The following is a 14,999-nucleotide window of genomic DNA, read 5'->3' as shown; positions in this document are numbered from 1 at the left end:
CATTCAGTAGGAAAGTCTTACCTTTGGAAGGATAGGATAGAGCTGAGGTTTCTGTACAGAATGATCCCGGTCACAAATGCAGTGGTGCCCTCTGTAACAGACAAAATACACAATTATTATTATTATTCACTAGGAGAGAAGAAAATAGTGGGTGTCAACAAGAACAGACGAGAGCTTCAAGGTGTTTCGAGACTCCGTAGAATTGTTTGTTTTACTGTCTTCTATCGGTTTCTTCATACAAATACATACATGCATGTGTATCTGTAGGCTATCTGTACAATGTATGCATCGGTGGTTGTGAACGTACACTATTTAAATACAGTATGCATGCCATTCTCACCAGACTGGTCGATGGACAGAGCGTCGCGGGAGACAGTGATCTTCTCCTCTGAGGTCCTGACCCAGTCCATCATGCCTCTCCATCCTTTCACTGGGAAGGTGAAGTCGGTTGTCATGGCTGTGGGGCGCTTATGGATGCTCAACACTGGAAAGGAGTAAAAGAGATGGAAGGTGTTGCGTCAAAGAGTGTCCCTGGAATACATGGTGTGTATAGGACACTGCGACTCCCTTATGGTCTGGTAAGTGAAGAGCCAAGGACAGCTACGGTTTCATGCGTCACGCATCATTTCTTTAACTGTCTGGAGGAGTTGCTGCTGAATCCTGTGTGAACTGGGATTGTGAATGTCAGCTTTGCTATAGTCAAGACGGCATGACAAGTAATAAGTCTGAGTTCTACAGTTTGGACAGTATGTGCCTTCTCTGAGAGCTTATGTGAAACCCAATCTGATTCTAGCTTCCTCCCACGTAATTGGTAACATGCAGGATGGGGTTTATCTTTGTATCTTTGCATCTAGCTCATCGACTCGGTATTGGTACTCCCTGTTGACAGCCATGTTATTTTCTGCTCCCAAATGTAGCCATGTTATTTTACTCATTCTTTTATTAGTTATTCACTGTATATTTATTCCTCGTGTCACTTTTTAATTTTTTTAATTTTTTAAAAATCTTTAATTCTGCTTTGTTGGAAAAGGACCCCTAAGTAAGCATTTCACTATTAGCCAACACCTGTTGTCTAAGCATGTGACAAATAAAATTGTATTTGATTTGATTTGACATATTTCCGCTGCTATAGTTTTGTGCTATCTTGAAGATGGATAGCTACTAACGGGCCTGCCAAAATGTCACAGTGATAACAGATACATTTTTTCCCTTGTTAATCTAGAACTTCTCTTCAGTGACATGATGAAGATCGATGCACTCTGTGGCCGGATAAAGGTAAAGACAAATCACCGTGGGATGTAAGAGCGGAGAGCTGCTGCCAGGAAAAATTAGGGGGCTCACCTAAATTCTCTGTGACTTCATAAATGTCCTGGAAGTCCTTCATCTGCATACCGATCATGTCCACAAAGTCCTCGACGAGCTGCAAGAACTCCTTGACGTTAGCGCCCATCTAGAGAAGACATAAGTGGAGGGAGCGAGAAGGAAGAAAAGAGGAGGGGAGACCATACATTTATATAAAGGAAAATCAGAAACATCCAGTGATGGTTTCAAGTTGGTTGAATGAACGTCGTTACAACGAATTTACAACCAGAACTTGTTGTTTTCCGGTTGAAATTGCGTCATTATTACAATGGCGGTTTTGCACTATTTGTTTTTCATAGCATTGCTTATCTATGCTGGGCATAAAGAGGAACAATGGACGTATAGGCCTTATACCGCACTGTATATGTAATGCCTTTCATATTGTATCTTATTCTTTCACAATACTAATGTTCCTGAGCAGTGAAAAGCACTATCATCGACTGTGGCGCCTCCTAACTTCCGGAGGGACATATATGGGCATCAGGCAAGCAGGCTGTTGATTCACTCTCCTCTTTTTCTCGCTGTTCGATTCACTCTCCTCTTTCTCTCTCTGTTCTCTGTGGATGGGAGGGAGAGCTCTTGCGTCTCTCTGACGCAGAACTGTAGCGATGTGGGCGAAAGGTGTGTATATCTGTGTAATACATATTGTACAGTGTCTGTGTATGTGTCCCTTCTTTACAACGACCATGGTCTGTGGGTTGGTATGGAGACGCACAGATTGGAGAGTGGGCGCTGTGATTCTCCCTGTCTGCCTTGCTCTTTCTCTCTGCTCCGAACTGGCACACGGCTAATTCATAATCAGTTCATCTCCAATTTGACAAGCAAATGGTTATTCCCTGAATGTGGCGCCTTTTGATTTGTGACTTGAGTTTTCCATACTAATATATGCGTTACTTTTATCGAACCAAGTAGGCTATTGAGAACACAATATCTATTACAATAATACCCGGACTAATCCTATCCATGAGGCTGGAGGTCAAAGTTAACTTGAACAGGTGTTCAAAGTAACAAAATCAACATGTAGCAAAATGTCATGACAAAAGAGATAAAACGCCAAGAGTCTTCTTTACAATTCTCAAGAGGCTCATCTGATTCAGAGCATAACATGTTAAAAACGAGTCACGTGGATTTCTACTTATCTCTATATGTAATAGTCCCTGTGAGGCACACGTGAGACAGAGAGTACGGTGGTGTGCTATCCTAATTCGATTGAAAAAACATGCTCCTAACACCATCTTCAGTATGGGGCGGTGTGAGGGAAGTCAAGGGGTGAGGATTGAAATGAGACACGTTCTGTTCCTTTCTTAATCAATACTCTCACATTTTTGCCCATTCTTTCTCTGAGTGTCCTGTTTTTACTATGGAGTCTATTATTTCCATGGTAGGGAACTGAATGTTTTTTGTGGGGGAGTATTAATGAGGTACCACCAGTTACCACTACCCCCCCCCCCCCCCCCCCCCCCCATTCGCTCTCACACTTACAACACAGACCGCACTTTCTCCTCCACTCCATCTCTCACACAAACCTGACAAAGGAAGAAAAACTTTCTCCGCCACTCTTTTTCCTCAGTGACACAGTCGTCCACTCACACCTATTAGTAGGCTGCGTAAGTCCACTGCTCTCAGAACTTGTCACTCACCAGCTGTGCCTCCTCCCATTGGTCATGATGTTCCTCCTTCAGTAAGTTGCTGATTGTCTGGGCATAGTTCTGCAGAAGAGGAGATATGAGCGACAGTGTTAGACTTGATCAAATAAAGCCCAAATCATACTTTGCTGGAGGAGTGTCAGAGCACACACATGGCAAAAGGAATAGCTTTACCATGTGTGAGTGACAATACACATTGCCATTTTATTTTCAATGCTTCATTCAAAAGCAACACAGTATCTCTGACTGACCTCCACATCAGCGTTGCTCAGGCTGTATCCAGCTCCTTTGTAGATCTCAGTGGTGTTCCTGAGGACATCCATGATGGACAGTAGGTCTCCGCTGTACTTGGTCCCCTCATCAGAGGTGGCCCTCAGTCGGGAGATCACCTCAGAAATCCCATCAGCCATCAAGCCCTTCTTAGCCTTATCAACACCATCCTGGGCCTATAGGACGGGAGGGTAAGTGGAGAGGTCACACTCTAGGTCAAGAGCATTCAACTCCTACCCTACGAGGTCCGGAGCATGCTGGTTTTCTGTTCTACCTGATATTTAATTGCAAGCACCTGGTGTCCCAGGTCTATATCAGTCCCTGGTTAGAGGGGAACTATGAGAAAATGCAGTGGAACTCGCTTTGAGTTCCAGAGTTGAGTTTGATACAACGTAGCTTGAGTACACTGCCGGGAAATCATAGGTTGTGGAGGTGTGTTTTCAACTATCTTCATATTAGGTATCTATCATTGTAGTGAGCCCCATCTTAAAGTATGACTTTAAGGGCAGCATCTTCAGAGTTTAAAGGATTGACTACTAATTGTGTGAGACAACAATAGACGATCATAACTAGCAGGGTTGTTGGAAGATACATCTCCAGACACTCCTTTCTGATCTAGTCAACTTACCAATGTGGAAATATCCTGGTAGTCCTTGGAGATGCACTTGATGTAGGTCGGATTCTCCCAATAAGCAAGGCCTACAGCGCCAAGGGTGCATCGGCGCAAGGTCAAGCCTGTGTGTACGACAGAGTACTGGAGGTCAGCATGATCATACACAGGGATGATTACATTACTTAAACATGTGAAGTACATGTGTATATTTTCAGAAAAATGGGCAACATGTGTTAATGTACTGAACCTGTTGAATCTGTAGGGCAGGTCACGGCCGCCATATCTCCTGCTGGGGTTCTCTTCCACACAACATCACCGTCGGTCTCCTCCTGACAGATCTCATGGGGTTCTGAAGAGAAGAGAAGGAGACTTGGTTGCATATTTGGTTGCATTGAATCAAAGTATTGCTTGGTTGTCTTTGGTCAAGTTGTATTAGAAAACTTTTGTTTTGTGTTGAACCACTGAATTTGATTTCATCCCACATCAGCCATGTTGTTTCGACTCACTGACCTGGGCATCTTTTCTCGTTGCAGCGTCTCAGCTCTCCTCTCTCTCCAGGGCAAGGCTCCCCACCAAAGTAAGGTCCTTCACACATCCTCTGTCTCTGCTGGCTTCCTCCCCCACAGGTCTTACTGCAGCTTCCCCATGAGCTCCATGATAACCAGCGTCCATCAACTACAGAGAGAGACAAACAAACGTTATTCCCTGACCTTCAACAGACTGACCAGTAGCCATAGTACCCAGTACTGGCCTTTTACATGTAGACTACGCCTGGAACAGGGTACTTGACAAGTTATTATGACAAAAGAGGTCTCCATTACAAACTTGGTGGTGCTAGCTATCTACCTGGGCAATCTTTCAGGAAGCAGTTGTTGGTCTCGCGCCAGTCACCACGGCACTCCGAGCCTCCGTAGGACGGTCCGTTGCATTCACGTGTCCTCTGCTTGGTGCCATTGGAGCAAGAGGCGGAGCAGGTGGTCCAACCGGACCATTCGTTCCAGGCACCGTCCACTAGAGGGAACCAGAGAGGGAGGTGGAGAATTAGGACACCGTCAAGCCTCGGGCCAGTAATCATCATGGCACAGAGATGATATTAACATTTCAACATGTCCTACTTTGAGACCAAGTAGCAGTGAGAGCCCAAATTCTGTTCTCGTTTGTCCTTCATGCACCACTGCAGGTGTCTCTAACTCTAAATGCCTCCCCAACCAATTGCCTTCCTCAAACGACACACAAAACCCTCCAGTCGTTGGAGAGCCTCATCAAGTGTACTCTATTTAAAGGGAGAAAAATGTCTGCTCGCTCATTGGAGGTCAACATACGCCTACAACTATGTGTCGTATGGGAAGAAAGATGATGGGCCTATTTTTCGAATGGTTGCGTCTCAACTGGCACCTTATTCCCGACATAGTGCACTACTTTTGACCAGAGCCCTATAGCTATCCTATGGGCTCTGGTCAAAAGTAGTGCACTATATAGGGAATAGGGTGCCATTTAAGATAGCGGTCAATGTTTCCCAACACGGGATGGCAGGCCTAATTAGGAGTCTCTGGAGGACATCGGATTCCATCGCTCCCCGAGTTTCACCTCATTAAGGGATCCCTTCAGCCTACATGGATGAAGTAGTAGCCTTTTTTTCTCACTACCAAGTCCAGTGTTAGAAATGTGATTTTCCCAAAGTAATGACAGTCATTTACAGCGGTCATCTCTTGGTGGTGCATATTGCCATCTGCTGTCCACAGTATGAAACTACATGGCCAGGCAGATTGAATGAATTAACTGAGTAGTATTGAGGAACGGCAGAAAATCAGTTACGGGCTAAGTGAATAACGGAATTGCAAATATAAAGCCATAGTTATTATAGTTAAAAAACGTCTAAGTATCAGACTGACTAAACATTCAGGTGAGAGAGAAGAGGACTAACCATTCACTGCCAGTGGGCGGTGTGTATGTATCATGTATCACGGTGTGTGTGTGTGTGTGTGTGAGAGAGTGAGAGTGGTGAGGATGACCATGAGGAGTGTATGACTCACTGCCTGTATAGCCCATGACTAAGCCCTGCAGGCATTTGTTCTGCAGATACAGTACGTCAGATGTGATGCCAAACCTGCACTTTACTCCCCACGATAACCACCATTACTAACGGATTTTAGATGTGAGTTAGAACGGGTAGGAAGTCAGGAAGGAGGAAGGAGGAAAGAGAAAAGCCTTGAGAGTGAACGTATCTTAGTCAGTCAGAGTTCTTCCCACAGGGGTCAGTGACAAAGCCAACCCATTGACAAAGACATGCTCATTAAGATGAGTGAGTAAGTGGTCCTGTGTGGCTGAGTTAGGGTTGTGAGTTCAATTCCCGCTAGGTTCACATATACTTAAATGTATGCACTCACTGTTGTAAGTTGCTTTGGATAAAAGAGTCAGCTAAGTGGCATATATCATAATTAAGTAAGCAATAAGGCTAACCTGGGCAGACTGCGATGTTGCAGAACTTGGTCTGTTTGATGGGTCCCTTGCAGGGTTCTCCTCCGTTCTGGGGCTGCTTGCAGGTGCGGATGCGGTCACGGTAACCACGGCCGCAGGTGGACGAGCACAGGCTCCATGGGGACCACTCGTCCCAAGCTCCATCAACTGAAAACAAGAGGAAAAATTCAGACCATGTCACCGAACATACCTTTTTACATGATGGTTTTGCCCTCAAAAGTAATATGATTTATTCATAGGTAACTGAGTTGGAGGGTCTTTGGATATTGACGGTGAGTTCAAGGAGGGGACCATTTCATGAGCTATCCACTAGGTGGAGTTGTGATTTTTACACACACCCTAAACACCACCCCAAACACGGCCCCCGGTAAATGAGCCACCACTTACCGGGGCAGACCATGGTGTTGTTGCAGGGCCGGTTCTCGCGGAGGGGGCCGGTGCATTGGGTGCTGTAGGAGGAGGTAACACAGAAACGGGAGCGGGCCTGCCAGCCCTCTCCACAGCTCACTGAACACACACTCCAGGGGGACCACTCATCTGCAACCGCAGCAGCGTCCACTACAAAGGTCAGGGGTCAAAGAGTCAGCGCTAAAGGTCTGGCAGCCGTAACACGACTTATATGGTAGAGCTAAGCTGTACATGACATACAGCAAATGATCTACCGGTCTCTTAAATGTATTATACTATTGTAAACACCTCTCCAACTATATCCAAAAATTGATTTTTTTATCCTTTATCACCAAAATGTGTGTCTCACCTGTTTGAGGGGCCACGACTCCAGTACTAGCAACATCAACGTTCTCTCTTTTCAGGCCAACAATGGAAGCTAGGACTTGGCTACGGCTGCGCACTTGACCTGTGGAGGTAAAGGATGGTTAGTGAGCTGAAACTCAAGCTGCTTCCAAACAGATCAACACAAAGACAGACAGTAGGTTAGACATTACAGACTTCCAAGAAAACAGAGAGACAGCTCGATTGACAGGTAGACTCACCAATGCAGGGCTGAGGGTTGCAGGCCCGCCCCTCTTCGACCACGCCTTCACACACACTATCCTCTGGATGACAGGCTCGGCTGCGCACCTGGACTCCACCCCCGCACTCCATACTGCACTCAGACCAGCGGCCCCACCCATTCCAGCCCTCTGCAGAAGAGAAAAACAAGAGACACATTGGCATGACACACAAGTCCAGAGACATCCTTCTTGAAGATGGTATATAGATGTGGATGGAGCTTAACTCTTTCTTAAAAAGCCCTACCGCTCAGAAATGTAAATATAGAAATTGCTACAGTTCAGTAAGAATGTAAATGTTTTTTCAGGTAGTGTTCTCAAGGATTTCGATGTAAAAAAATGTAACTGGCAGTTACTGTGCCTGTCAGGGAGCTAAGGAGAAACGCACAAGGACAGCTCTTTGTGAGAAACCATACTAGATAAAAGTTTTTCATTTGAAATGATTGTTTGCTTTCCAGCGCCCTGGAAAGCACGGTGTGCAAGGCTGGCGTGTTGCTATGGTTACTGCAACTGATTGGCTTCGATTTCCTGTGCCAGCTAACTGTGAGGGCTTTGTGTACACTGTGTGTGTGCCTTTTGCATCCCTCAATCCCCCAGCAAAGAGCCAGCAAACATGTCCGCCTTCCATGAAAACAAAATGGCGAGCTAACACTCTGTGCAGTGGGAGCAATCTGACCACTTAGACCTTAAGGAGGCACACAGTCTCTTCCTAACACCCTTCATTTATGCCTTATGATACTGGGGCAGCAAAGGACACATCTTCATCAGAACCTCACGTTCTCTATACCTCTAGAATTTAGATCATTAACGGGGGGGGGAGGGTTGATTAGTTTGAGTCAGCATGGGGAGGCTGTGCTTCCAAGGGAACATGATTCCTATCAGCCAGACAGAGATCTAGTCTAGACTCTATTGGATGGGATAACAAAAACAGACAAGTGGATTCGTGGACATTGAGCATTACACACAAAAGCCAGTTAGGTGGTGGTAACTCTACTCACTTATGATTTCGATGTCACGTACAATGTCACGTCCAATGTCTCGGGGGGTTGGGATGCACTGTTCCAGGTAGACGCCTCCACGGTAGCAGCCGCCGGGCTTCCTGACGGGGGTCTCCCAGCACTGGCAGGGGGTGTTCATGATGCCGCAGGGGTTGGGATGGGTGCTGGTGGACAAACAATTCTCCAGCCACTGGCACAGCTTCTGACAGGCTGGCATACTGGGGTTCCTCTTGCCCACCACCAGGAACTCGGCCTTGAACTCACCGCTGCTCTCTCCCTCCACAATCTCCAGGCCGTGTCTTGGCGCCACCTTGCGTAGCTGCAGGAACTGCTTGCTGGACTCCAGGTAGGTGACAGATGTTGAAGCGTCGCACAATCGGACGACTTCATCAAAGCTCTCCATACCCAGGTAGGTGCGAGAGGTCTCGATGAAGGAGTCGAACTGGAAGGTCTTGACCTGGCGGGGCAGGCAGGAGTCAGTGGGCTTGGTGATCTTCATGTAGACGGTGTAGCGGCGAGGGTCTGGGTTCTGCAGGGTCCAGGAGCACGGCGTGGAGGGCAGGTTGGCGGTCGAAGAGAACAGCCCGAAGAAGCGGCTCTGCTCCAGGGTGGCGCAGGTATCAGAGGCCGGGCCAGACGGGATGCTGGAAGTCAAACCGAGGAAAAGGAGGGCCACAAGGGCCACTAAGGGCCCCGACCGGGAAGGTGACCACGCCATTCTGTGGTCGCTTCGAGAGGACGTTTCAAGGGGACTCAAATCGATTTCACTCTTTTCTCTCTCCTCTATTTATGTAATTTGTTGCGATGTGACTTCAGTTGCTTGGAACTTGTTGGTTTGCTCTCTGAGGAACGGGATGGGGTTTAAAGGCTTCCGTGGGACAGACAGACAGCCATATGTCAAAGATGTGTCTGTTGGATAAAGGGAAGAGAAAAAAACGAAACATGACAGGTCACTAAGTGTAACAATTCTCTGATCAGAACCAACCAAGAGGTACCTCGGCCCTATGGTGAATTCAGGAATTCTTCAGAACTAACTTATAATATACATATACGCATTGCAACCTGCACAGGTCATCATTGTTAGTCAGAATTTGGTCTTAATTGAGGTAATTGACATACCTGTATAAATAAAGGTGAAAAATAATTCCCAGTCTCCTGATTACATCTATCTCCACTTGAGTGTTGAGCCTGTGATTAGCAATACTGTGCAGCCGCAGATCTCTCCAGTGAACAAATGCACTGAGGGTCCAGAGCATAATAACAGTGTGTGGACCTGCAATTACAGTCCTTTGCAGCCGGCTAGCCTCCGCTCTCTCTCAATTTCTCTCTCTTTCTTTCTCTCGCTCTTTCCTCCCACACACGGGAATGTGCCGCTAAATGCTAACCGAAGTGCGTCAGGCTGACGTCTGTGCTGGCGCGTTGCCAGTGTGAACCGCAGACAACCCTTAGAGTCAATTACACTCTACAATGCCCAGGAATCTGAGAAGCAAGGGCAAGATGGTAAAGTTAAGTCATCGATCTCACTTACAGCTCCACAAGTTGCATGAACTTTGTTTGACCCTTGCCTATTACGTTCCCTCAAAAATGAAGAAGCCTTGGTTATCAGGAGCCCCATTCAGGGCAGACTGAAGGGAGGGTCTATTTGATTGCCAGTTCCCACACTAGAATATGCAGCTGTGGGGTGCATTGGGATGACACTCATGCAACATTGCTTTTCGCACCCTAAATGTGTTTAGATGTAAACCAACATATACAGTATGTAGTTGCTGCACTACAATGCCCTGTGGAGATAGGTACAGATGCAAGATCTGAATTGGATCACATTTAAAACTTGTAGTGTATTTGAGGTTTGTTATTCTCATTTAATAGCTTCAGACTTTATTTTCTTTTACGAAAAATGTATCAACCCCTACAAAAATCTCCATTAATTATCATCCACATAATAATAATAAAATTAAAATGGCATGTTGCTGCAGGATTATTTTCCTGCAGTAGCAAACTGGCTCAAATGAAGATCCTACATCTGTATCTGTCAAGTCATATATATGAATAACCCTATCTGGCCCTGGAACAAAGAGCACACAAGATCAGTAGCCCTGTACTGGACTCTCCATTTGGCACCTTATACTTGATGAGGTTGCACATTGTCTAGGTGTTATGGTGACTTAGGTTCGGGGGCGTTCCCTGGACCTGAGGGGGAATAAGGAGAGAAGAAGACTGTTGCTCAGCAACAACTTTCTCATGCATGCAGGGCAAGGCTATTCTTCCTGCTACATGTCCCTATGGCAGCCCAGTCTTCTTGAGCTAGTGACTAATGTCGGAAGAAGCCCTAAAACACTATTAACCCACCAACTGATGCCGAGTAATTCACAAATAATTAAACATTACAATTAAGTCTGTAAAGGGATTCAAAGCCTTGGCTAAGTTATTGGGTGAGTGGAGTAGCAGGAGGTACAACCAGGTGCAGAATGATATACAAAAAAAAACTTGAAATACAACTTCAGCGTTGCCTCCTCCTTCCTTCTCTCAGCAGCGGTGCACCTGCATCCTTCAAAGCTAGACCATATCATTAATTTGCCCATCCCGAGCTCTGCACCAGCCTCCTTCCTATACTCTCCCTCTGAGGTAGACCTATGCTTGTGTGGGAGTATGTCTCTCACTCTCTCTTCTCCCTCCGCCACCCAGTAACCATCCGGAAGCTCCATAAATGGGCTTTAAATGGGGTGAGGACTGAGGAGAGATTTTTTTTTATGGCTGTCACATTTACAGCCCCTTTCTCCCTCCCTCCCTCGCTCCCTCCCTCTCTCTCTGTCTTCATCGCTCCATCTCTACCTCTCTCCCTCTCCCTAGCTCGCTGTCGTCAACAACATTTCGACAAAAGCAGGCAGCCTACGCGTAATCAGTTGGTAGTTATGGAAACAGCTGTTATGAATTTTATTTGTGCAGATTGGTGTAAAATTCAGAAGAGGGGAAAGAGCTAAATTACCATCAGGTGCTCTCTGTCTGTTTGTGCTGTGATGCACAGCTTTCAAGTGGCATTTGTCATCAGAGAGCTAATGCTGTGCTTTGCATAACACCATGCACCCATCAGCACTAACACCCCGGTAAACAAACACTCCTGTTTCTCTCCGGGGATGTGGACTTAGGAATGTGTACAACATATCTATGTTGAAGTACAATGATTCAAGACTTCACAGGAGATCTGCAGAGATAGAAGAATCGCTTTAAGCCAGAAGGGCCATGGGTTTGCATGACTAATGAAAATGGAGAGCTGTGAGAAAGTACTGGGTGTGTGTGCGGGGTGAGTTCTATTGCTGCCACAGAAACCATTACCCCTTGTACGTATGTGGTTGTTTTGAAGGCAATCACAGATCAGTTGACAAGTATTCTGCCAGCAGGATATATATATACCTGTGGCTGTCAAGTCCTGACTACTCTAATCAGAGTCAAATCATAGTACATTGCCACACAGCTCGCTCTATTCTACACTGCCTGTAATATGTATATGAAGTGTTTGAACACAGAAAAGATCACATGCAGCAAATTAAGTCCACAGCTGTCGCAGGTGACCAAACAAATCTCCAGATCTTCTATCACTGTGTATCTTTTTGTGCAGAGGTTGGAGAAGGGAGAGATGAGAGTAAGCAAGCGGCAACTGAACCATCTGTGATGGAAACACTAGGGGGGGGGGGGGGGGGGGGGGGGGTGGTGGGGTGAACGAGGGGGGGAGGTCATTTCTACTTCGCGTCCCCAAATTTCCCCTTTCTCTGCAAGATTGCTCTCTTTCTGCTGACTTTCACAGCAAAAGCAAAAACATGAAGAAAAAAAAAAAAAACTTTCTCTGGGGCCATCAAGTCAAATAAATGGCTCAAGCTGTTTCTTTTCATTTGCGTGCCATGTGCAAGCCAAGACAGCTTTTTGCAACCTTTAAATATGCTTGTTTCATTCCAAGTTTACACCCTTTGTGGCTTTCTATGAGATCTGACTTGTTTGTTAGCACTGAAACAAAACCGTCCTAATTATTCACATTATAAAAGCACTACTGCCTCTAACAGCCCCCCTTTGTTTTGGAGACCTGTGGTAAGAGTCAGATCAGTTGCTGTGGCAACTGTGTGCGCGTGTTTTCCAAATGCACTTTTGGTGAATGTTGTGCAATGGCAGCAGGCAGCAAGTTAGCAACTTAAAATCTTGTTTTGAAAACAAGTCGTCTGTATGTGCTCCTGTGTCTTAAGTCCCGAAGCACTGAGTCAAACACTGAGTCAAAGAACACTGAGTCAAAGAAATGCCAAAACAACATACATGCACTGATATCATGATTTAGGAAGGTCATCAAAGCAGGGAAGACACTTTCTGATGACTATTAAGTGTTTTTCTAGTTTCGTAGTCATAGAATAAACTAAAACTGAAATGGTAAACATGAAACCATTGGTATGTGCTATTCTCTATTTAAGCAATATGAATAGCAAATGTTGCATGATCAAATAATAGGTTCTTAACAGACGTTATTAAATCAAATCAAATTCAGAGATTAATCAGAGTTCAGCAGGGTATAATTGTGATAGTCGGGAATATTGGACAGTTAAAAGAAACCATCACTGCACACTGAGAAACTTCGGCAGAGCAACCTGTTGATGAATGCGATGCATGCGTATTTCTGCTGCTTTTCCATGTGACAATATATCACCAGTCCCACGGCAGAAATGTTCATAACATTCGTTATAAACATGATGAAAATTCACGCTGTCATCAAAATCACTTCCAATTTACAAGCTCATTGCAACACGGTTTCTTATGATGTCTGTCTGTGTCCGTGTCTGTATGAAATTACATATAGCGCACAGGGACATTGAAAAATATTGCCCGGCTGAGTGCAAACTTACAAAAGAGTCATCAAGTTGATATCTCCAAGGGTAAAGCAATTGCATCATATCATTAATACGTGGACGATTTTTCCGCGATCAGACAATGCAACATATACCGTTCAGATCCGTGTAGCCCAAATGGATCTGGACGGCTATTCTCAAGGTGGAATGATAGTTCCTTTGCTCCCACAAAATACCTTAAAGGCGATTTGGAGGGAGAGAAGGAACATGTGGAGCAGTACGTGAGAGACCTGTTGAAGTGATTTGCATTTGCATGCTTGATCCACATGCATAAAGCTTGTCATTTCGTGTGGTGTTGTTGCGGGCTAATCGTGAATCCCTTGTGCAGGTTGCGGCAATAATGTTCTCTGAAGTCACAATATTGCAACAATAAGACGATTGCAAACAAACGGAAATACTTTGACAGGGTTTTGGACAGCGACTGAACCCGACTCTCATTGTTCAGCACCGTGGACAGCGACCGAGTCAGAATGTCGTTGTTCAGCACCATGGACAGCGACCGAGTCAGAATGTCGTTGTTCAGCACCATGTATAGCGACTGAGTCTTAACGCGTGCTCCGTTACACTGACTGTAGTCATGCTAAGATTCCAGTACCTAAACTCTCCAAAAGTCTGGCAGGTTTTTCACATACGAAGAGACAACTTTCTCACATAAGCTTCCATGTAAACACATCAAGAAAAAAAACTAAAACATTGCAATACCAACTATTTGAACAAGCACTACTAGGACAAAGCACACGATTGAACTGTCAAAAAGACAAAGCAACAAAACACGTAAAACATGAATCAACCAATTGAATCGGATGCTACTGTACCTTGAGAATGTTCTTTTAGTGTACACTCTCCATCCAAAAGTCCACAATTCTTCGAGCTGGATTCAGGAAGCAACTTTCGGAGTCTTCACGTTGTCATCGCAGAATGTTCGGGACATAAACGTTCAGCAAGGGGCGACGGCAGAAACTGTAAATTGCAAGTCCAGACACGACTGTATCGGATCGATCCCAAGTTCTAGAGCAGTGTCCACTTCCACAAGCAAAAGTCAAATAAAACGACTCTGACCAAACTCCAAAGAGTGTACTACCAACTTTTCTTGGTTGCTATATCCAGGTAAACTGACTATAGCCAAATATCGAATTGATTGTATATCGGAGCTTCAAAAAGTCCTAAAAGCAAAAGATGTGTTCTTGTCTTTTCTTTATGAGCTCCAATATATCGTTGGTACTTTTACTCCCGGCTTCGGAGTCCTGCTTGTGGGTCTTGCACTGCAAAGTGGGTTTCAGTCTCAGTGTGCCTTGTGGCCTCTTCTCAATAGTATTTATCCTACCCCGCCCCCCCCTGCTCTGAGTCGGAGTCTCTGCGTGGATAACACATTGAAGTGAGTGAGACAACGCAAAGGTGGGGGGGGGGGGGCGGGGCGGGGGAGAAGTATGTACATGTGCGTGTGAGTGTGTAGAAGGGAGGGCGGGAGAGACAGGAGAAGGAGGGAGAGAGATAGACGATGTGAGCACCAAACTACGCAGAGATGGACGCAGGAGCATGGGCACCGGAAAGGGGAGCTGTCGTCTACATAGCCTATGTCTATACTGCAGGCTATCATCAGTGCTTGACTTGGTGGCTTGGATTGAAATAGGTGCCGGTACTCATTTTGGGTGCCGGTACAGTTACTATTTAGGTGCAGGAGCTCCACAATACTTTTGAGCTAATATTCTGAAAGAGGAACAAGAGCTCAAGCAGTAGAA

The 14,999-nt window shown here is 45.6% G+C and overlaps 1 protein-coding gene across 1 annotated transcript in view; it reads right to left on the bottom strand.

Moving 5' to 3' along the window:
- LOC139558807 (adhesion G protein-coupled receptor B1-like) overlaps positions 1–14,534 on the bottom strand; it is a 28,546-nt gene extending 14,012 nt beyond the window's left edge. Inside the window, exons 1-15 of the mRNA XM_071374251.1 lie at positions 14,076–14,534; positions 8,378–9,286; positions 7,362–7,511; positions 7,127–7,225; positions 6,757–6,927; positions 6,352–6,516; positions 4,738–4,902; positions 4,402–4,566; positions 4,139–4,240; positions 3,907–4,013; positions 3,260–3,454; positions 3,003–3,071; positions 1,342–1,450; positions 341–484; positions 22–91 (exon numbers count right to left, since the gene is read on the bottom strand). Coding sequence (XP_071230352.1) covers positions 22–91; positions 341–484; positions 1,342–1,450; positions 3,003–3,071; positions 3,260–3,454; positions 3,907–4,013; positions 4,139–4,240; positions 4,402–4,566; positions 4,738–4,902; positions 6,352–6,516; positions 6,757–6,927; positions 7,127–7,225; positions 7,362–7,511; positions 8,378–9,095 — 2,429 coding nt within the window. The 5' untranslated portion in view covers positions 9,096–9,286; positions 14,076–14,534. The remainder of the gene's footprint in view (positions 1–21; positions 92–340; positions 485–1,341; positions 1,451–3,002; positions 3,072–3,259; positions 3,455–3,906; positions 4,014–4,138; positions 4,241–4,401; positions 4,567–4,737; positions 4,903–6,351; positions 6,517–6,756; positions 6,928–7,126; positions 7,226–7,361; positions 7,512–8,377; positions 9,287–14,075) is intronic.
- Positions 14,535–14,999: the final 465 nt, after the last annotated feature.

This window comes from Salvelinus alpinus, chromosome 29 (assembly GCF_045679555.1).
Source record: "Salvelinus alpinus chromosome 29, SLU_Salpinus.1, whole genome shotgun sequence".
Lineage (NCBI taxonomy): Eukaryota > Metazoa > Chordata > Actinopteri > Salmoniformes > Salmonidae > Salvelinus > Salvelinus alpinus.
This window is presented reverse-complemented; position numbering and strand designations above follow the sequence as displayed.